Source organism: Schistocerca americana, chromosome 4 (genome assembly GCF_021461395.2).
Source record: "Schistocerca americana isolate TAMUIC-IGC-003095 chromosome 4, iqSchAmer2.1, whole genome shotgun sequence".
In the NCBI taxonomy this organism is placed as follows: domain Eukaryota; kingdom Metazoa; phylum Arthropoda; class Insecta; order Orthoptera; family Acrididae; genus Schistocerca; species Schistocerca americana.
In genome coordinates, this window is record NC_060122.1 from 788,863,442 (window position 1) to 788,885,789 (window position 22,348).

The 22,348-nt window shown below is 44.3% G+C and overlaps 1 protein-coding gene across 1 annotated transcript in view; it reads left to right on the forward strand.

Annotated features, from left to right (window-relative positions):
• Positions 1–22,348, forward strand: part of LOC124613802 (atrial natriuretic peptide receptor 1-like) — a 459,276-nt gene that overhangs the window by 187,062 nt on the left and 249,866 nt on the right. The window contains exon 6 of the mRNA XM_047142525.1: positions 11,790–11,871. Within this exon, the coding sequence (XP_046998481.1) occupies positions 11,790–11,871 (82 nt within the window). The remainder of the gene's footprint in view (positions 1–11,789; positions 11,872–22,348) is intronic.

Genomic DNA, 22,348 nt, shown 5'->3' on the forward strand with positions numbered 1-22,348 from the left:
CGCAGTTACGATGATTAATCTAGAGGGCTCAAACAACGAAGAAAACGACTAAAATTCCCGTGGGACTTTTATAATTTATTATACTCATCGTTGAAAATATCGGTTTACGGAAATTTTGTGGTAGTGACTGTTACAAAATCTCGAATATTCTTATGAATAGAAAGTGAGATGTACAGACAATCACGGAACCGAATTCAAAAGCCACACGCGACACGTACAAGTAACTTCACTTCATTCGATCGTGAAAATGTGTGTAGATGCGAATGAAACAGAATCTGGAAATGACAGACTGGGAATTTCCAAAACTATGTCAAAGAAAAATATAGACAAATATGAGTTGACCAGTCTAATTAGCTAAGAAGTGAACACAACACTTTTATTCTGATAGCAGGTTGGCTTTATTCAGGATTCCAGTACACCATATTACTCCCCACTCTTCTGCCTACAAAACCTATTTTTCGACAGAATCTCCGTTAAATGCGACGACCTTACGCCGCCTTACTCGGTCGGTCTCTATCACGTATGATACCGCTCTAATGGTAATCGGAGCCAAACTTTTGCTGCGGCAATAACCTCCCCATCATTTATGTCCTGCTTCCCGTGGACTGTATGCTAAACTGGGCCAGACAGATGGACGTCGGAAGGTAAGAGATATTCTGTTAGATGGCAACGAACAGAGAGGGAACACATCTTTCAGTACCCCGATTGGTGAACGATTGTGTCTTGAATGAAAGCGTCCGCACGTTCCAACATTGAATAAGTCACAGCTGTTTGCGGCCGGCGGGCACGCGGGTGGTCGGACAGGTTCTAGCGACCTTGTAGCGATGGTAACAGACGACTAGCCCAACGACTCACCGTGGTTTTCTTCACTGACAGTCCCCATAGACATTCTGCAAGCGCCTGTGAATATCTGAGATGCTGTGGTTTTCCGTCAAACCAAACTCAATGACAGCTCTCTGCTTGGAACACACCTCCATTGCAGACGCCATTTCGAAGGCTATGGGTAGCTCCGCCACTTATCGGAACTTCATTTAACTGCAGGGGCTTAAGCAAGAACATTTCACGATGTCCCACAACAAATTTCGCATTTTTTCAACCGAAATTGCCTGAGAAAAAAAAGTTGCATTCATTATTGAACGCTTCTCGTAGTACACAAATACTACAGTGCTACAGTTTATTTCACGGACAATAACGCACCGTAAGAGATACGTTACTTTTGATCTGGTCTCGATACTTCCAGCAAACGTAGACTTCAGCAGTCACTTTTCTTTCCCTTCATTATTAAACTAAGCAAGATCGCTGACAGGTGCGACTATTGACACTTCGAAACTTAAGATTGGTATGGCCATGTTCTACTGTGCATCGCCTGGAAATACCTATGTGACTCTAATGATCCAACCAGCACTCTTTGCAATTCTAAAATGAAACTTCATTAGCCCACCCGAAGTAAAGTAGTACCATGAACACAGTAGAATGAGGACGCTACTTTTGACAACATATAGTGAGACGACAATAAGACACCATCGACAGGCATTGGACACGTAACAAATTACACGAAGAACACATGTAAAATCATTGCAGTTCATTTAAAAAATTTTCCATCTCATGTAATATACACTCCTGGAAATTGAAATAAGAACACCGTGAATTCATTGTCCCAGGAAGGGGAAACTTTATTGACACATTCCTGGGGTCAGATACATCACATGATCACACTGACAGAACCACAGGCACATAGACACAGGCAACAGAGCATGCACAATGTCGGCACTAGTACAGTGTATATCCACCTTTCGCAGCAATGCAAGCTACTATTCTCCCATGGAGACGATCGTAGAGATGCTGGATGTAGTCCTGTGGAACGGCTTGCCATGCCATTTCCACCTGGCGCCTCAGTTGGACCAGCGTTCGTGCTGGACGTGCAGACCGCGTGAGACGACGCTTCATCCAGTCCCAAACATGCTCAATGGGGGACAGATCCGGAGATCTTGCTGGCCAGGGTAGTTGACTTACACCTTCTAGAGCATGTTGGGTGGCACGGGATACATGCGGACGTGCATTGTCCTGTTGGAACAGCAAGTTGCCTTGCCGGTCTAGGAATGGTAGAACGATGGGTTCGATGACGGTTTGGATGTACCGTGCACTATTCAGTGTCCCCTCGACGATCACCAGTGGTGTACGGCCAGTGTAGGAGATCGCTCCCCACACCATGATGCCGGGTGTTGGCCCTGTGTGCCTCGGTCGTATGCAGTCCTGATTGTGGCGCTCACCTGCACGGCGCCAAACACGCATACGACCATCTTTGGCACCAAGGCAGAAGCGACTCTCATCGCTGAAGACGACACGTCTCCATTCGTCCCTCCATTCACGCCTGTCGCGACACCACTGGAGGCGGGCTGCACGATGTTGGGGCGTGAGCGGAAGACGGCCTAAAGGTGTGCGGGACCGTAGCCCAGCTTCATGGAGACGGTTGCGAATGGTCCTCGCCGATACCCCAGGAGCAACAGTGTCCCTAATTTGCTGGGAAGTGGCGGTGCGGTCCCCTACGGCACTGCGTAGGATCCTACGGTCTTGGCGTGCATCCGTGCGTCGCTGCGGTCCGGTCCCAGGTCGACGGGCACGTGCACCTTCCGCCGACCACTGGCGACAACATCGATGTACTGTGGAGACCTCACGGCCCACGTGTTGAGCAATTCGGCGGTACGTCCACCCGGCCTCCCGCATGCCCACTATACGCCCTCGCTCAAAGTCCGTCAACTGCACATACGGTTCACGTCCACGCTGCCGCGGCATGCTACCAGTGTTAAAGACTGCGATGGAGCTCCGTATGCCACGGCAAACTGGCTGACACTGACGGCGGCGGTGCACAAATGCTGCGCAGCTAGCGCCATTCGACGGCCAACACCGCGGTTCCTGGTGTGTCCGCTGTGCCGTGCGTGTGATCATTGCTTGTACAGCCCTCTCGCAGTGTCCGGAGCAAGTATGGTGGGTCTGACACACCGGTGTCAATGTGTTCTTTTTTCCATTTCCATGAGTGTATATGAATGAATTGCTCTTACTGCTTTACGGCGGTAAGCATTCGGTCAAAAGTCTGTGAATGAAGTTAACCTTTCTTCCATAGTAATTACACTGTCTTTTTCATAACTGTACGTCTTATTCAGCTAAGTTCAGTAATATCGTAGTTATTAATAAAAAGTGCACTTCTCTGTGTTAATGCAGGTAATAGCCTCTTCTATGGTTATGTACTGAAAATTTTACACTAACAGCAATTTTTTGCAGGTCTGCTACTGCAAACAATTTATAAAATGACCATATTTTTTTAATTATACTAGCGAGCTAATTGATTCAGTCTCTAAAAATGTTGCTGTGATTGTTTACAACGAGAATTAACCACTTGAAAGCACTTTTATAGCAATGTTTCTGAAATCTGCCTGGAGCACCGCTTCGCAATGCGTCTAAGAGCGAACGAATTCATGAACTTACTCGTGTGTAAGGCTCCGATTTATTTGAAGAATCCTAAGCAACGAGGTGAATTACAAAGTAACAGTTCGACAAATTCTTGAGTACTGTTCGCGGGTCTGTAGCCCGTAACACGTCCAATTAACGTCAGTGGCAGAATGGACTCGAGGAAGAGCTGTACTCCTCATCAATGTTTCTTTTTTCTCTCTCTCTCTCTTACCAGCGTAAGTGTATCAGAGAAAAGTTCAAGGAACTGCCGCTCGATGCGTTACAAGAGCGACGTTGTGTATCGTGGAGAGCCTTGTTCACAAAATACGACGGTTCACAACATATGGCAGTTTTAGTTTGCGCGTGAAGCGTGCTTGCATAGCGTAGTGGTAACGCGACATCCTGGTTCGAATCACAGCCCGGCAGAAATTTCCACTGTCTTCATTCCACTATGCAGCTGATGGATGTCAATATTTGCAACTTCTAATATATTTTGTTGCTGTCAGTAGTAGTTTAAGTTGTCGCGAAATTGTGGCAGAGGTCATTGTTGGCCATCGGAATAAAATAGTAATTGGATCCTTTTACCGACCTCCAAATTCAGATGATACAGTTTCAAAATGGTTCAAATGACTCTGAGCACTATGGGACTTAACATCTGTGGTCATCAGTCCCCTAGAACTTAGAACTACTTAAACCTAACTATCCTAAGGACATCACACACATCCATGCGCGAGGCATGATTCGAACCTGCGACCGTAGCGGTCACGCGGTTCCAGACTGAAGCGCCTAGAACCGCTCGTCCACACCGGCAGGCATGATACAGTTTCAGAAAGGTTCAAAGAAAACTTGAGTTTTATTTCAAACACATACCTGACTCATAAGATAAGAGTTTGTGGTGACTTTAATTTTACCCTCGATATGTTGGCGGAAACACAAATTCCGAAGATACGCATAAAATATCATCCTACATTGTGCTGAACGCATTCTCTGAAAATTATTTCGAGCAGTTAGTTCTTGAGCCCACGCAAATAGCAAACGGTTGTGAAAACACACTTGACCTCTTAGCAACAAATAGTCCTGAGTTAATAACCAGCATCAAAACAGATATAGGCATTAGTGAACACAGCGTTGTAGTAGCGAGATTGAATATTGAAATCCCGAAATCCTCGAAAAATAAGCGAAAAATATAAGTAGTCACAAAAGCAGATAAAAATTCACTTGACGCCTTCCTCAGAGACAATCTCCACTCATTCTACATTAATAATATAAGTGTAGACCAAATGTGGCTTCAATTCAAAGAAATAGTAACGGCAGCAATTGAGAGGTTTATACCAAATAAACTAACAAACGACGGAGCTGATCTTCCTTGGTACACAAAACGGGTTAGAGTACTGTTGCAGAAACAACGAAGCGCCGGCCGGTGTGGCCGAGCGGTTCTAGGCGCTGCAGTCTGGAACCGCGCGACCGCTACGGTCGCAGGTTCCAATCCTGCCTCGGGCATTGATGTGTTTCATGTCCTTAGGTTAGTTATGTTTAAGTAGTTCTAATTTCTAAGGGACTAATGACCTCAGAAGTTAAATCCCATAGTGCTCAGAGCCATTTTTTTTAACAACGAAACAAACATCCCAAATTTAAACAGACGCAAAATCTTCAATATTGGCGATTCTTTACAGAAGCTCGAAACTTAGCGCGGATTTCAATGCGAGACGCCTATAACAGTTTCCACAACGAAACTTTGTCTCGAAATCTGGTAGAAAATCCAAAGAGGTTCTGGTCGTATGTGAAGTATGTTAGCGGCAAGAATCAATCAAAGTCTTCTCTGCGCGATAACAGTGGAAATACTATCGAAGACAGTGCTGCCAAAGCATATTTCCTAAACACAGCCTTCCGAAATGCCTTCATAGAAGAAGACGAAGTAAATATTCCAGAATTAGAATCGCGAACAGCTGCAAACATGAGAACCGTAGAAGTAAACATCCTCGGAGTTGTGAAGCAACTCAAATCACTTAATAAAAGTAAGTCTTCTGGTCCAGACTGTATAGCAATTAGGTTCCTTTCGAAGTATGCTGATGCATTAGCTCCATACTTAACAATCATGTACAATCGTTCGCTCGACGGAAGATGCGTCCCCAAAGACTGGAAAGTTGCACATGTCACACCAATATTCAAGAAAGGTAGTAGCAGCAATCCACTAAATTACAGGCCTATATCGTTAACGTCGATATGTAACATGATTTTGGAACATATATTGTGCTCGAACAATATGAATTACCTCGAAGGAAACGGTCTATTGACACACAGTCAACGTGGGTTTAGAAAACATCGTTCCTGTGAAACACAACTAGCTCTCTATTTACATGAAGTGGTGAGTGCTATTGACAAGATATTTCAGATCCTTTCCGTATTTCTGGATTTTCGGAAGGCTTTTGACACTGAACCACAAAAGCGGCTCGTATTGAAATTGCGTGCTTATGGAATATCGTCTCAGTTATGTGACTGGATTTGTGATTCCCTGTCAGAGAGGTCACAGTTCGTTGTAACTGACGGAAAGTCATCGTGTAAAATAGAAGTGATTACTGGCATTCACCGAGGTAGTGTTATAGGCCCTTTGCTGTTCCTTATCTATATAAACGATTTGGGAGACAATCTGAGCAGCCGTCTTCGGTTGTTTGCAGATGACGCTGTCTTTTATCGACTAATAAAGTCATCAGAAGAACAAAACAAACTACAAAAGATTTAGAAAAAATATCTGAATGGTGCGAAAACTGGCAGTTGACCCTGAATAACGAAAAGTGTGAGGTCATCCACATGAGTGCTAAAAGGAACTCATTAAACTTGGGTTACACGATAAATCAGTCTAATCTAAAAGCCGTAAATTCAACTAAATACCTAGGTATTACAATTACGAACATCTTAAATTGGAAGGAACACACAGAAAATATTGTGGGGAAGGCTAACAAAAGACTGCATTTTTTGCCAGGACACGTAGAAAATGCAGCAGACCTGCTAAGGAGACTGCCTACACTACGCTTGTACGTCCTCTTTTAGAATACTGCTGCGCGGTGTGTGATCCTTGCCAGATAGACTTACGGAGTATATCGAAAAAGTTCAAAGAAAGGCAGCACGTTTTGTACTATCGCAAAATATGGGAGAGAGTGTCACAGAAATAATACAGGATTTGGGCTGGAAATCGTTAAAAGAAAGGCGTTTTCGTTGCGACGGAATCTTCTCACGAAATTCCAATCACTAACTTTCTCCTCCAATTGCGAAAATATTTTGTTGACACCAACCTACATAGGGAGGAATGATCAACAAGATAAAATGAGAGAAATCAGTTCTCGTATGGAAAGATATAGGTGTTCGTTCTTTCCACGTGCTATACGAGATTGGAATAATAGAGAATTGTGAAGGTGGTTAGATGAACTCACTGCCATGCACTTAAATGTTATTTGCAGAGTATTCATGTAGATTTAGATGTAGATGTAGATATTTCATGTTACTCACAAAATTCCATGACCTTCACTCTCCTTATTACTTCCTCCAGCAGCACGTTGCACTCGCATTCGGGAGGTTCAAATGGTTCAAATGGCTCTGAGCACTATGGGACTCAACTACTGAGGTCATTAGTCCCCTAGAACGTAGAACTACTTAAACCTAACTAACCTAAGGACATCACACACATCCATGCAGGAGGCAGGACTCGAACCTGCGAACGTAGCGGTCTCGCGGTTCCAGACTGCAGCGCCTAGAACCGCACGGCCACTACCATTCGGGAGGAAGACGGTTCAAACCCGCTCCGGTTATCCTGATTTGGGTTCTCCGTGATTTCCCTAAATCGCTTCAGGCAGTTTCCAGCATGGTTCCTCTGAAACAAAACAGACGACTTCCGTCCCCTTCCCCTCCGTAATCCGATTGGACTTATGACCTCTGCCAAATCAATCTCAATGGAAGCAGCTTTCCATGAATCAGTAAACCGTCTTCACAGTAGATAAGCGTGTTCAGACAGAGCGTTAGCTGCCCTCTGTAATGAAAAACCTGAGTGAATGGATCAACGCTGAACTTGAATTGGCGTCTTGGGACGTCTGGCACGAACAAATGCAACGAACAACCACAAACAAGATTAGATAAAAACAAGAAAATGCTAACGTGACCTGTCGTGATAAGCGGGAAATACAGGTTGGATTCCCGGTCCGGCACGTATTGTCATTGTCGTCATTCCATTATGCTGCTGATGATTGTAAATATCTGCAACTTCGAATGCATATCATGTGATTCACAAAATTACACAAACACCACTTTCCTGAAATATTTTGGAAACATATTTCTTCCTCCGGCATATACTGATGACCCACAATATTGAGACTACTGCCCATCGCTGGACTGAATGCCTCCTACTGGCGCTGTGCACACGTGCCATGGTGCAGAAAATACACAGAGTGATTTTGGTAATGGGGACAAAATGCAGGATGAGGTCAGTGAAATACTGGATACACGTGGAAAATGTAAAAATTTGACACAACGGGAAAAACTGAAAAATACCAACTGAAAAATACAACAAGAAAAAACTGGAAAATACGAACTGGAAAATACAAGAGGAAAAATCTGGAAAATACAAACTGGTACATATAACAGGAAAAAACTGGAAAATGCAACAGGAGAAAACTGGAAAATACAACAGGAAGAAAATAACAGGAAAAACCTGATAACAGGAAAAAACTAGATGACAGGAAAGAACTTGATGACAGGAAAAAAACTTGATGACAAGAAAAACTTGAAAACTACAGAGAAACTTTAAAACTACAGGAAAAACTGAAAAAAACAGGAAAAACTGAAACTTCAGAAACGCAACAAGCGCTCAATAAACACCCCAACAGCGAGTTAGCAAGAACTAAAACAGGCAGCGGAATGGCTCGTCAGCGAAAGAACAGAGATTAAAGACTCATGTGGATATGGCCCGAGAATGTGTTGCGAGGAATGTAAACCCATTTGGAGGTAAAAGATTTTCGACAGTGTACGTTGCAGTGATGAAAGCACCCATAAGAACCCAGCAGGCAAGTGGGAACCTCCGCCCGTGCTAGAGTTTTGGCTTCACATTCTAGAGGCAGTGATACGCTACATCAGTAAAGTAGTAGGCACGTGACCCTTCGTACAACCAAAGGCATCTCATCCAGCAGTTTCTACCGCAGGAAGGGCAGATATGCCTCCCTTGTGGGGCGTTGTGGAAGGATGACACCCCAAGAGGTGGTCGTCAGTAAACGCTGAACACACAATGAGGCCGAACTGGGGCTAAAGGTTCGCTAGCATCAAAGCACGAGAACTCTATAGCCCACATGTGGGTGTTCGGTAGGTTGGCGATAGTATCCTTGGTAAAGATAGCCCCATCTGTGAAGAGAATGGACGAGAGGAATCGCAGCACCATGGTGGCCTGTGTGACGAGCCGGCTGTGAAGGCAAGTCCGTAGGCAATAGCGCTCATATACATTGTAAGTGATGAGAATAGCGCCAGTTATCATGAAGAACGTTTCAAACAGCTCCAAGATACCGGGCAATCTGGCTAGTGCTTTGGAAGGAAGTAAATGAGTTATTGACATAGGTAAATCTGTGAGGGCAGGTCGTGAGTCACACTCGTATAGCTCAGTCGGTGTAGCACTCGCCTGCAGCAGGCAAAGGTCCCAGGTCGGAGCCCCCGTTCGTCGCACAGTTCTAATGTGCCAGGAAGTTTCAGAGGGGCTGTTGCTGTGGCTCGGTGCCTGCGAACGATCGATTCGTCAAAGGCGGAGCTGGTCGGCTTTTCGTGCACTACTGCCGTGACCTACTGTAGAAAATGGGTGATGAATGGTGAAACCAGCGGCAAGTAACTAGATGGACGTCCAGCCTTATCACAGAACGTGGAGCTTGGAGCGCATTCTACTTTATTTCCAGCTTTGCTGTTTCACATATGTGAAGAGATTGTATCAGTGCTCCAGTACGTACAGAGTAAGGAGCGAGCGGTATGTTCCCACGTACTTGGGTAGCACTGGCTGTTAGCCATGTGGCACTTTGAGAGCCAGTGGGATGAAGTGCCATTGCAGAAATCTCTCGTGAGGTAAGCAGGGAAAGTACAATTTTTTATGGCGCGAATCAAGTAATTGTAATTAATAAATGTTGCTAACAGAAGTTGCCACTCAGGTGTTAAGAGGAGTCTAGGGGTCACAAATAGTATCTTTCAGTAATTTTACGATGCCCGGAAACATTGATAATAATAACTAAATGAATAACTGTGACTTAACCGAGCATGTACGATCTTATACGACTATACCGAATGTATGCGCAAGTTGCAGACTGCTCGACGTAATCGACAGTCGGCAATAGGTTGCCTTTTGATCTAGTCATGCGGTAGCCCAGTCTCTCGTACCGTTAATAGTTAGCTTATAATCACAGTGAACAAGTTCGTTTTACGCTGTCTCTAAGATAAACGCACCTTAATAGCATCCCGTGCAAAAATTACTAGCACAGGAAACTTCTTCCCGCTTCATTACGTAACATGGACAGTAGTGTCGCACTTTCAGAATCAGACAGCGCTGCTACGGATCTGCAAGGGGACATAAAACTACTAGAGCATCTCCTCATATCAGGTAGGAAGAATTCCTACGCGTCTGCTCACTAATTCAGTTCAAGGGCGCACTGGCAACTACCGCAAAACTCGGGCGGGAAAGAGGTGGACAGTTATACTGTACGCCCCTTATAGCTCCATCTATGGACTCACCTGCTAACCTGGGACATTTCTGGAGGTGTAGTACGAGTGGGGGGTGAGGGGGGGGGGTTTCTTTCAAACTCCTTTCTCGCTCTGTAAAGCAGGATAGGTGGTGATGTGTGGCACTTCTAATGACAGAGTGCAATTCTGGATAACGCACAACATCTTCAGAGCACACAGTTCAGACTAAAGTGTTGAACATAGGGTTTCGTAGCAGACGTCTTCCTCACGTTGACCACACGCCATCGTCAGTTACGATGGCAGTGGATTGAGGATCATCGAGATTGGACCATGCCTCAAAGGAAACGTGTCGCCTGTTCGAATGAATCATGTTTCTCGTTACACTAGGATCGATGCTAGTACATGGATACACCGTCATCTAGCCGAACATCTACTCGAAACACGTTCCGCGCTAAGGACGCTGGCCTGTGAGGGACAGCATTATACTACTGACGACATTTACCTGGGCTGCCAATCGACATGTGTTAGTTATTGAAGGCATTATGAGAGCTGTGGACCATATGAACATTATCACGGACCTCTTGCATCCCACCGAGAGCGATGACAGTCTCCAGCAATATAACTGTCGGTGTCACGAGACCATAATGGTGTTGCAGTGTTTAGTGGAACATGACGGTAAACTCACGTTATTTTCTTGCCCGACAAATGCGCCCGACCCGAGTCCTATGGAATATATACGGGATTCGCACCACAAATCACCGCCACATAGTTGACAGGAAAAGCTTTACTTTGTGCCACTTGCATCTTAAATCCTTCCAAGGATTTGTCTAATCTATGCCACGCAAAATCCTTGCTAAACTGCGTTGCAAAGGTGGACCAACACACCAATAAGCAGGCGGTAATAATGTTTTACTTTCTTCCGTATCCGAGTGGTCAGGAGTCAGCACCGCTATCTGCCATACGGGGAACTCAGGTTCGATTCCTGGTACTGCCAGGAGTTTTTCTTAAGTGGAAGGACTCAGCCAGGGTGCCCCCAGCCCCCTTAGGCCAACTGAGAAGTTACTCGACCGATTAGTAGCGCTCAATTGTCAAGAAGCCAGACAGCAGCCGGTAGTGCGTTGTGCTGAACACATGCCCTTCCATGCAGCATCCAGCGACGCCACTGAGAGGGGATGACACGGCGGTCGGTCTGGCCCGATGATTCAGTCTATGGCCAGATCGCGAAACCTTTACTTTCACCTTACCGGAAAGGTCTGACTCGCCACTGTACATCTTTCTAAACGTCTATGACGCTAAAGTTCAAGAAAACTCAGTCACAGAGTGCTGCCGACGCTGTTGCCTACCACATACCATCAGTGAATAGAATAGGAAGAGGTGAAAATTATTCTGGTATAGTATGTCACCTATGCCAGAAACTGTACAGTGGCTTCGGAGTACAAATGTACATTTCGTTACAAGTCGTTACTCGAATGTAGTAGGCAGCTGGGGACATAATTAAAGAGTCCACGTTTAACTACAGGGTAGGATATGTGTTTTTCAGGATTCCAAGAACACTTTCAGAGTGTTGTACTGCATGTTTTATTCTACCCAGTAATGCGAAAGCAGACTTCGCGCTGAAACGCTTGTGAGCCGTTCGGTTTTTGTTTCAGCCCTGCCGGACTACGCTGTGCTCAGCATCATCCTAAGCTCAGCAGTCATCATCCTAGCCGTGGCTTCCGTCGTCACGTACAGGTATGTTACAACCCAAAATTCGTGCTTGCCCCTCACGTGTCAGTAATACTCACAGTTTGCTTTTGTTCTTGTCGCTAATTGACGCTTTATTTCTTTGATAATGTCGGAAGAAGTGGAGCGCTGATGAACGTAAGTAATTTAACAACACGGTAACGAAAAGAATCGACGAATGATTATTCCTCAAAAACTGCCATCATTTTAAGCGAAAATGGTAGTTAGTGTTGCGGCTCTGTACTTAATGATGTTATGTTAAGGATAATTTTAGATAAGAGTGGGGTGGCATAGAGGTTAACGCTAACAAAATTAAGGAGATTAAGTTACACGTAAGGCGACGCACTTGTATTTCCGTAAATAATTTAAGGCAAATGATGTGATCTTTCTTTTGAAAAGAAAACAACTCATTTTATCATCCATACCTGTTATGTTTAAGCCTATGGTATGATGACATCATTGTCAACTACACATTAAATCCTCATTTTCTACCTTAAAGTACGACATCACCGTGTGTAAATGACTCTTTAGGCAGAGAGAGACTTGAATCAAGTTTCCAGCAAGACACATCTAATTAGTTAAAGAAATTGTTACATTTACTCCTCTTTGTTTTTACTTTTTTGCTTTAATTTTCTCAGTACCGCCACACTGGCGACACTTACGTGTGATTAAATACAACGAGTGATGTTTGACTAGGGATGAAAATTGAACAAAACTAATTTGCTGCTTTTGCGACGACGTATTAGTTTACTTCAATTTTCACAGTTGTATTTTATGTACGAGAGCTGTTAGGAAAGTAAGGCCAGGTCGGTCGCAAAATAAAAAGCACAGTGAAAATCAAAAATTATATATTCGCTACTGTTAGCCACATCTTCCAGCTACCTCTCTAAATAATAGCCGCTAATGCTTAGACATTTGTCGTGGCATTTTACATACTTTCCAGTTATTATTATAATCGTATGTATCAATCACAGTAATACACATTTAGCAAAACAAAGAAATATATATAAAAATGAAGATGTGAAATTATATACAGTACACAAGTTTTAAAACGGCTCAAACTACACTCGGATGTTGATGGACTCGATCCAGCGGAGTGCCTCGTGGGATGCTTGATGGAGCTTCTCAAGCGTCTGATTGGACATTCATCCACAATGTGGCTCATTGTTTGGGTGTCACCACAGTCACACAGAATGTCACTTGAAAAGCCCCACTTGTGCGTGTTGTCCACCTCCCTTGGTTGGTGGAAGCCTGGCACTGGAACTGTTGGATTGTCTACAAGTTCGTGGTTTTGGGTTCTTGTAGCTTGCCAGTCACGTTTCCACTCTGCGTCCCGATCGAATCCTGTGGATAGCTTCCGGACTCCAATTTCACATGCTAATCTTCTAGATTTGAGGCGTTTCCTGGGCAGTGATAGCAAATCGTCATGAAGAGGGATCGAGTTGTTTTCAGAAACTTGCTGACAGAGGTTGTAAAGAGCAGCCTTTCGACGGAGGTCTGGAGGACAGATGTTTGAAAGAACTGGTAGGCAGCAAGTAGGGGTAGACCGGACTGTACCACTAATTACTCTCATAAATGAGTTCAGTTGGACGTCTACTTTCACTACGTGGGCGCTTCGGAGCCAAACTGGTGCACAGTATTCTGCTGCAGAGTATACCAGTGCAAGGGAAGCTCCTCGGAGGACTGATGTGGTTGCTCCCCATGTACTGCCTGCCAGCTTTCTCATAAGTTTCACTCGTGTTTGTATCTTCTTGGCCAAGATGGAAAGGTGTTTTTCTATGTTAAAGTTCTGTCCAGAATGACTTCCAGGTATTTTCGGCTTTCGCTGTACCTGACTGTGCCAGTAGGGCCGAACAGTGGACTGATATTTGCTGATGAAAGGCGATTAGAGAGGTGGAACAGGCTTACCTCGGTTTTACAAACATTTGGTCTCAGTCGCCATGTCTCAAAATACTCTTAAAGTTTAGTAAGGCTGTTCATTAGGTGTTCTTCATATTCAGAAAGGTCTTCACTCTGATATGAAATTTGCCAGGTCATCTGCATATTGAAATTTTTGGCATGTCAAATTCGGCAGGTCAGCTGTGTAGAGGAGCAAGAATAGAGCCGTGAGGTAATCCATCATTGAGTACATGGCCTTCTGATTTCTCTTCTTTCCAGTACCCTCATCAAAGGAAGCAGCTGCCTGTGCTTCCCTGCAATTCTCTACGCTGGTTTGCCTTGCATTGTTTGTGACAAAATGTTTTCTTTGTAGCCAGCGATTCATGTGAGCAGAGATGGGGCTGTATTGTGGGTGATCAAACACTTCCCATCCAACACGCTGCAGGAGTGGCTTCATTGCCCTTGCAGAATGCAGCTGAAAATTGTCTTGAAGAAAGAAACGCATGACATGCACGTTATGTGGGTTGCATAGCTTCAGGCGAAATCTCTCACCATATCCACATACTTGCCTGGAGACAACGTTGTTTTAAGCATTTCTACGTGATCACTTTTCGCTCCGAACTGAAAAGAGCGACGTGAAGCAATCGACAGGCACACTAAAGACAGTGCTCGACACGTCTGTTCAGAGTTCCATCGGAATTTCACAGTGATTTCCATTTCGCGCCCAATAGCAACTTACTTTCTGAATATGTCTCTTATGTTAACGCATTCTGGCTATAGCTCACGCATGATCTTCACATAGATATATGAGGGGAATTATTTCGAAAAGCTTGAGTTTCTTTTTAATGTCATTTTACGGTGATTTTGCACTTAGTAACTGTTTACCAGCCTTCAGTCAGCTAACTGTAATGGGAAGTAATTTGAAACCCACAGTATCTGTATGACTATAGATAGAAGCGGATGTGTCTATGTACGACATTTTATACTCATCTCGTGTGGACCTACTAATAGTTGTATAAAGGATCACCGTTAGACACTGCTTTCAATCCAAAGTCAGCACACATTGTAACCAAGAGCGCCATTATTGTTATTAACGTAGTTTACTTGTGTAATTTAAAACAGCAAGCAGCAAATTTCATCACTGATAGTCGATAATCTGAATAAAACTGGTAATGAAAGCTGAAAAGTTGAGCTGGCCCTAACAGCGTCCACACCTTAACGTAGCGTGCAGTATTGCTTCTGTGGCGTAATGAGATCACCATCGTTCTCTGACACGTTACAACCGTTTTGAAGTCGCTGTATGACAAAAATAGACAGACGTACCACTCCTTGTAAAGAAAGAAAGCAAGCATATTAAAGCAGAGGACAGTGTCGCCATTGAGTTAAATCCAAACTCAAACACTGAGAAAGTTAAACAGCGTATAGATATGTTTGAAGTATAAACGTGTTTTTCAGATAGATAGCAGATCTGAGCAACCGCAACTACACCCATTGCATGATATCTAGCAACGTATTACAATAGTACTCTCTCAAACAAGTAAGTACTTACATTGGTATGCATGCGACAGTATGCTCCACCAATGTATTGCAATGCACCGCGAATAAAAATAGGATTTTTTCAGGAGCTCATGCTTCGGGTCCTAGTATCCGCCATCAATATGTTCGAAAGCGCTGCCAATAAAAAAGGGATTTTTCGGGAGCTCGTGCTTCAGATTCTTTTGGTGTTAGGAAGGTAAAGTGAAGTGTTTTGGTTAGCCCTTGGTCTAGTGACCATTCGTCCACCCTCCATAATGATCGTCTTACTACAATTGTCCTACAGTACAGGGACAAAGTTTGAATACTGCACGCCTCCTCCAGCTCCAGCTTAGGCAAGTGGTGCAAGTCGGTTGACTCTGTATTAGATGTGGCATACGGTGCGCCATAAGGATCTTATGGATGCACCATTTATTTCATTGGGAATTCATGGGAAAACCCAGAAAAAAGATTTTTCACCTTTTTTTCGCCAACATCAGCGGATATCTAAACAACTAACACAAACAGCACAAATTTTAATGATATATTCTCTAGCCATTTATCTAGAATTCTATCTTCCCCCATCCACAAACATGGTTTTTGGAAACCAAAACGGAACCGCTGTTTTCAAGACGGCCACGTACAACAAACAGCTGAAATTTTTACGACATAATCCTACGATCCCGATCTCGAACAGCCTTCTAAATTTGCTTATTACCTTTATCCGTTTACGAGATACAGTGGTTCAAAGTTACCCTTCTTCTGCACTTAAAATACGCACGTAAAATCCGGCGTGAGGCGAAAACGTAGTTTGTAAACTGACGTAGCACGGAGAAATATGATTTAAAGCATCTCCTTTGTAAAGTGGTCTAGCACAGAGAAATATAGTGTAAAGTGTCTTCGTTGTTATGAAAAACGTTCTGGGAACGCTATGTTGTTGCACTGAAGCTTATGAAAAATTTTTGTGGTCATAAGGTACGGTCTGATTTGTAAAACTAGTTAAGCGTTATTTCAGTTTCGCATAAATAAACTATGAGAATTTCACTGACACTGAGACCTCTTTTCGTACGAGTGAGACGCCATGCTGTAGCGGAGGAGTGCAGGAACTAGCGGGAAAATGCTGCTGTCGGAGCACAAAAAAGGCTAGTATGGTCCTACTTGAAAGACTCAGACGGAATAGTGGAGTATTGGCTGCCGCAGTCTGCCTTCTCCTGCCCCTCTAAAAATTTCCCAAAAAGTTGGCACGTGAACATATTCGCGCTATTTATGCTGACAGAGAAGGAGAGAGTGGTAGTGGGAAAGAGATGGAAAAATAATAAACACTGGAAGATAGTGGTTGAGGTATGGATAGCGCGATAGAGCGTGTGAAGATCAGTGGCAGTGGAACATAGCTGACAATGACAGAGCAGTGCTAGGAAAAGAGTGAACGAAGCTGTGCCAGTGGGAGAAAAATAAAGAGAGCGATAAAGTGGAAGTGTGTGAGAGTCAGTGATAATGAGGGAGACAGAGAGACTAGGACAGTGACAGTGAAGAAGAGGGAGATAGTGACGGTGAGAAGAGACAGCAGCAATGAGGAGGAATGAATGAGATAGTAGCAGTATGAGAGAACACGAGGGAGACAGTGACACTGAGGGGAGACACTAGTAGTAGGACAAAACGAAGCAGAGTGTTGCTGCAAGACAGGCCAATGACACTTCATGGACGATTAATACTGTGTGCCGGACCGAGACTCGAACTCGGGACCTCTGCCTTTCGCGGGCAAGTGCTCTACCAACTGAGCTACCCAAGCACGACTGAGACCCGGTCCTCATAGCTCTACTTCTGCTAGTAGCTCGTCTCCTACCTTCCAAACTTTACAGAAGCTCTCCTGCGAACCTTGCAGAACTAGCACTCCTGAAAGAAAGGATATTGCGGAGACATGGCTTAACCACCGCCTGGGGTTTGTTTCCAGGAGTGCTAGTTCTGCAAGGTTCGCAGGAGAGCTTCTGTAAAGTTTGGAAGGTAGGAGACGAGGTACCGGCAGAAGTAAAGCTGTGAGGACCGGGTGTGAGTCTTGCTTGGGCAGCTCAGTTGGTAGAGCACTTGCCCGCGAAAAGCAAATGTCCCGAGTTCGAGTCTCGGTCCGGTACACAGTTTTAATCTGCCAGGAAGTTTCATATCAGCGCACACTCCGCTGCAGAGTGAATATCTCATTCAGGCCAATGACAGTTACACAGACACAAAAATATAATGAGTTAGGCTGCATTAATGAGAGAATGGGCAAGTGGGTATGAGCGACTTACAGCGATGGAGTAGTGGGTGTGAGCGAATTACAGTTATGGGGCTTATGGGAGTGAGTGATTGAAAAGAGCGCGAATGTGTTCGCATGCCAAAAATTTTGAAAAAATTTTCGAAGGTGCTGGCGAAAATAGAAGAAGAAGCTGGTGGCCCGCATTTCAGAGTCTTTTGAACAGGAGCATTATTTTTTTTTTTACCCCGATAGGAGCATTTTCCGCTCGTCTCATCTGCTTGAGAAATGCATTGTAAGTCATTCATATTTCCTTGTCGCTGGGAGAAAAAGCGGCAGCTGTAGAGAAAATCATATCGTGCCTTTGTCATACAAGTATCTCCATTTCAGTTTTAATTCAAGTGTAATATTAAATAAATGAAACACTTTTTTCTTGATATAGTCGTAGTATAGGATTTCCATACACGATTCACTTTGACATTAAAGACATCTTCAGAGGTTTTTACTGAAATACTATAGTGTTTTACTTGACTTGCAGATTTGAAATAGTTCTCACCGTAATTTTAACATAAATACATGCTACTTACAGTTATTTATTGCTGCCCTGACTATCCCTGCGTTTCTTCACATGTTGTAATAGATTAAGAAATACACTTCCACTACACTGAAGGACCTTAGGCACATATTCGTGTGGAATTTTTGTTTTATTTTTTTCCACATTTAGTTCTTCGTGCTATATACGCTATGTAAAGTTTCATTGGTGATTTAATGCGTTTGTTATCTTAGCTAGTATTAATAACATAAATAATAATATATTAATGACATACAAATTGTGTCATTAGACTACAGCTTGTTCCCTGTGTTGGACTAGCCGGTATATGAGATAAAAATATTGTTGTTATCTGACCCTGTAGTTAGGAGGTGTATATCGAAATTCAACGGTTACGATGTAGTAAGGAACAAATGAAACGGATGAGAGGCGTTGTCTTATGACTCATAATTACGCCTGGTACGTTTGCAGCCTCCCCCGCAAGTGGGTGACAGAGGCCAACAGGAATAACATGATGTCCAGTTGGAGTTTCTGATGCGTCTTCCGGGTTCGTTGGTGATCGCTGAAACGTTTTTGTTCCTGTCACGTCCTTCAGAGCTGCGTTGGACAGCCGGCAGCTGTGGCCGAGCTGTTCTAGGAACCACGTTGCTGCTACCGTCGCAGATTCGAATCCTGCCTCTGGCATGGATGTATGTGATGTCCTTACGTTAGTTAGCTTTAAGTAGTTCTAAGTCTAGGGGACTAACAACCTTAGATGTTAAGTCCCATAGTGCTCTGAGCCATTTGAACCATTTTGCGTTGGACGTCTTCAGAGGTACGAAACCAAGTGCGAAGCGCCAGGAACGAAAAAATTTCACACCCCACCGACCATACAACCCGGAATATTCAGCATCAACTAAGAGAAGCGGTCGTGAAACCTTCCGCTGTGTGATGGCAGCAGTCCGTTCATGGAGCGCAGCCCTTTGGGCGCCTGTAATTCGCAGCAGGACAGTAACCAGCCCGTCGAAGCCGAATTGTGTTCGAGTGGCAGAATACACACTCGAGGGACATGAGGATAATTGTTTGGCTTCCGAGAATTCCAGTCCCAGACATGTCAAACACACATTCGCCGCTGTCTAGCGGGCTACGCGCATCCTGTGCTGTATTCAGATGGCCTTCCCAGGAAAATGGACAGCTTATGTTGTTATACACCCTTAAGGAGTGGCAATATCAATTAAATATTCGCTTATCACGCGGAAGTAAGACTGAAGCTAGATATTAATGAAAACTCTGTAGTAATTTATGGCTGTGCAAAAGTTAAATATTAGTTTTGTGCGTTTTTCGAGAATAATCAAAACATCGGAATAGTACAGTACCTGACAGAGAGTATTCCGGCATCCCTATGTATTGGGGAATTGGCCATTAGCTGTCACTAGACGTGCACCCGCCCGTGGAGAAAGAGGAGGGGAATTCTGTGTTGTCAGTAGAGAAACATGATTTCGAACGTGGGCTAGGGATTGGATGTCACCTGAGAAAAAAATCCGGCAGGGACACTTCAACTCACATGCGAAAGCAAAGAGAGCTTCATTGCAAATTTAAACACAGCCAAAACCTCTCAGACAAACAGAAGCTAAATGATATCAAAGTTAGGATAAGGAGGGCAATGCGTGAAGTGTTCAGTGAATTCGAAAGTAAAATTCTATGTACCGACTTGACAGAAAATCCTAGGAAGTTCTGGTCTCACGTTAAATCAGTAAGTGGATCGAAACAGCATATCCAGACATTCTGGAATGATAATGGCATTGAAACAGGATGACACGCGTAAAGCTGAAGTACTAAACACCTTTTTCCAATGCTGTTTCACAGAGATTCCTTCTCTAAATCCTCGCAAGAACGAAAAAATGACTGACATCGAAATAAGTGTCAAAGGAACAGAAAAGCAACTGAAATCACTCAACAGAGGAATGTTCACTGGACTTGATGGGATACCAATTCGATTCTACACAGAGTATGCGAAAGAACTTGCCCCCCTTCTAACAGCCGTGTGCCGCAAGTCTCTAGAGGAAAGGAAGGTTCCAAATGATTGGGAAAGAGCGCAGGTAGTTCCGGTTTTCAAGAAGGGTCGTCGAGCAGATGCGCAAAACTATAGGCCTATATCTCTGACATCTATTTGTTGTAGAAATTTAGAACATGTTTATCGCTCGCGTATCATGTCATTTCTGGAAACTCAGAATATACTTTGTAGGAATCAACATGGATTCCGGAAACAGCGATCGTGTGAGACCCAACTCCTTTATTTGTTCATGAGACCCAGAAAATATTAGATACAGGCTCCCAGGTAGATGCTATTTTTCTTGACTTAAGGAAGGCGTTCGATACAGTTCCGCACTGTCGCCTGATAAACAAAGTAAGAGCTTACGGAATATCAGACCAGCTGTGTGGCTGGATTGAAGAGTTTTTATCAAACAGAACACAGCATGTTGTTATCAATGGAGAGAGGTCTACAGACGTTAAAGTAACCTCTGGCGTGCCACAGGGGAGTGTTATGCGACCATTGCTTTTCACAATATATATAAATGACCTAGTAGATAGTGTCGGAAGTTCCATGCGGCTTTTCGCGGATGATGCTGTAGTATACAGAAAAGTTGCAGCATTAGAAAACTGCAGCGAAATGCAGGAAGATCTGCAGCGGCTAGGCACTTGGTGCAGGGAATGGCCACTGACCTTTAACATAGACAAATGTAATGTATAGCGTAATATAGAAAGAAGGATCCTTTATTGTATGATTATATGATAGCAGAACAAACACTGGTAGCTGTTACTTCTGTAAAATATCTGGGAATATGCGTACGGAACGATTTGACGTGGAATTATCATATAAAATTAATTGTTGGTAAAGCGGGTGCCAGATTGAAAAAAAAATGTGTGTGAAATCTCATGGGACTTAACTACTAAGGTCATCAGTCCCCTATAACTTAGAACTACTTAAGCCTAACCAATCTAAGGACATCAAACACATCCATGCCTGAGGCAGGATTCGAACCTGCGACCGTAGCGGTCCCGCGGTTCCAGACTGTAGCGCCTAGAACCGCGCGGCCACCCCGGCCGGCCTGCGGTTAGTGACTGTAGCGCATTGAGCCGCGTGGCCACCCCGGCCGGCCTGCGCGGCGTGCTAGGTTGAGATTCATTGGGAGAGTCCTTAGAAAACGTAGTCCATCAACAAAGAGGTGGATTACAAAACACTCATTCGACCTATACTTGAGTATTGCTCATCAGTGTGGGATCCGTACCAGGTCGGGTTGGCAGGAGATAGAACAGATCCAAAGAAGAGCGGTGCGTTTCGCCACAGGATTATTTGGTAAGTGTGATAGCGTTACGGAGATGTTTAGCAAACTCAAGTGGCAGACTCTGCAAGAGAGGAGCTCTTCATCGCGGTGTTGCTTGCTGTCCAGGTTTCGAGAGGGTGTGTTTCTGGATGGGGTATCGAATATATTGCTTCCGCCTACTTATACCTCGCGAGGAGATCACGAGTGTAAAATTAGAAAGATTTGAGCGCGCACGGAGGCTTTCCGGCAGTCGTTCTTCCCGCGAAACATACGCGACTGGAACAGGAAAGGGAGGTAACTACAGTGGTACGTAAAGTGCCCTCCGCCACACACCGTTGGGTGGCTTGCTGAGTGTATATGTAGATGTACATGTAGAAGAGGAAACGCGAAGAAACAACCACGACTAAATCAAGACCAGGCAGGCTCCAGGAACTGACGGGGAGGGATCGTCGAGCATTGAGGACAGGATGATTGCAAAAAATCGCGTCAAATTAGCGGAAGAAATCGCTCGTGAGTTCCAAAGCTCCGCCAACTAGCATAATTACTGTGCCTACGCAGTAAAAATGAATGGGGTATAATGGTCGGAGAGCTCGCTCCAAACTCACACATTTCTGCAGTCGCATTTCTGCGATGCTTGGGGTCGCGTAAAGAGTGACGACATTGGACAGTGTACGACTGGAAAACAGTGATCTGGAGTGTTGAAGCACGCTATACCGTGTGGAAATCCGAAGGAATGCTTTGGGTTTCGTGAATGCCTCGAGAACTTTACGTGGAATCTTTTGTAGCGCCGACAGTGAAGTACGAAGGTGTTACGTTATGGGGAGTGTTTTTCGTACTTAGAGTGTGGATACTTTATTGCGTTTAAGAAAACTGTAAATGCGGAAGGACTGGAACACTTTTTACAGATTTGTGTCTTGTGTGCAGTACAGTAACACTTTGGCGACGCTGATTGTTTATATCAACATTACGGTGCACTCTGCCATAAGGTAGCGTCTCTGAGGCAATGGTTTGTGG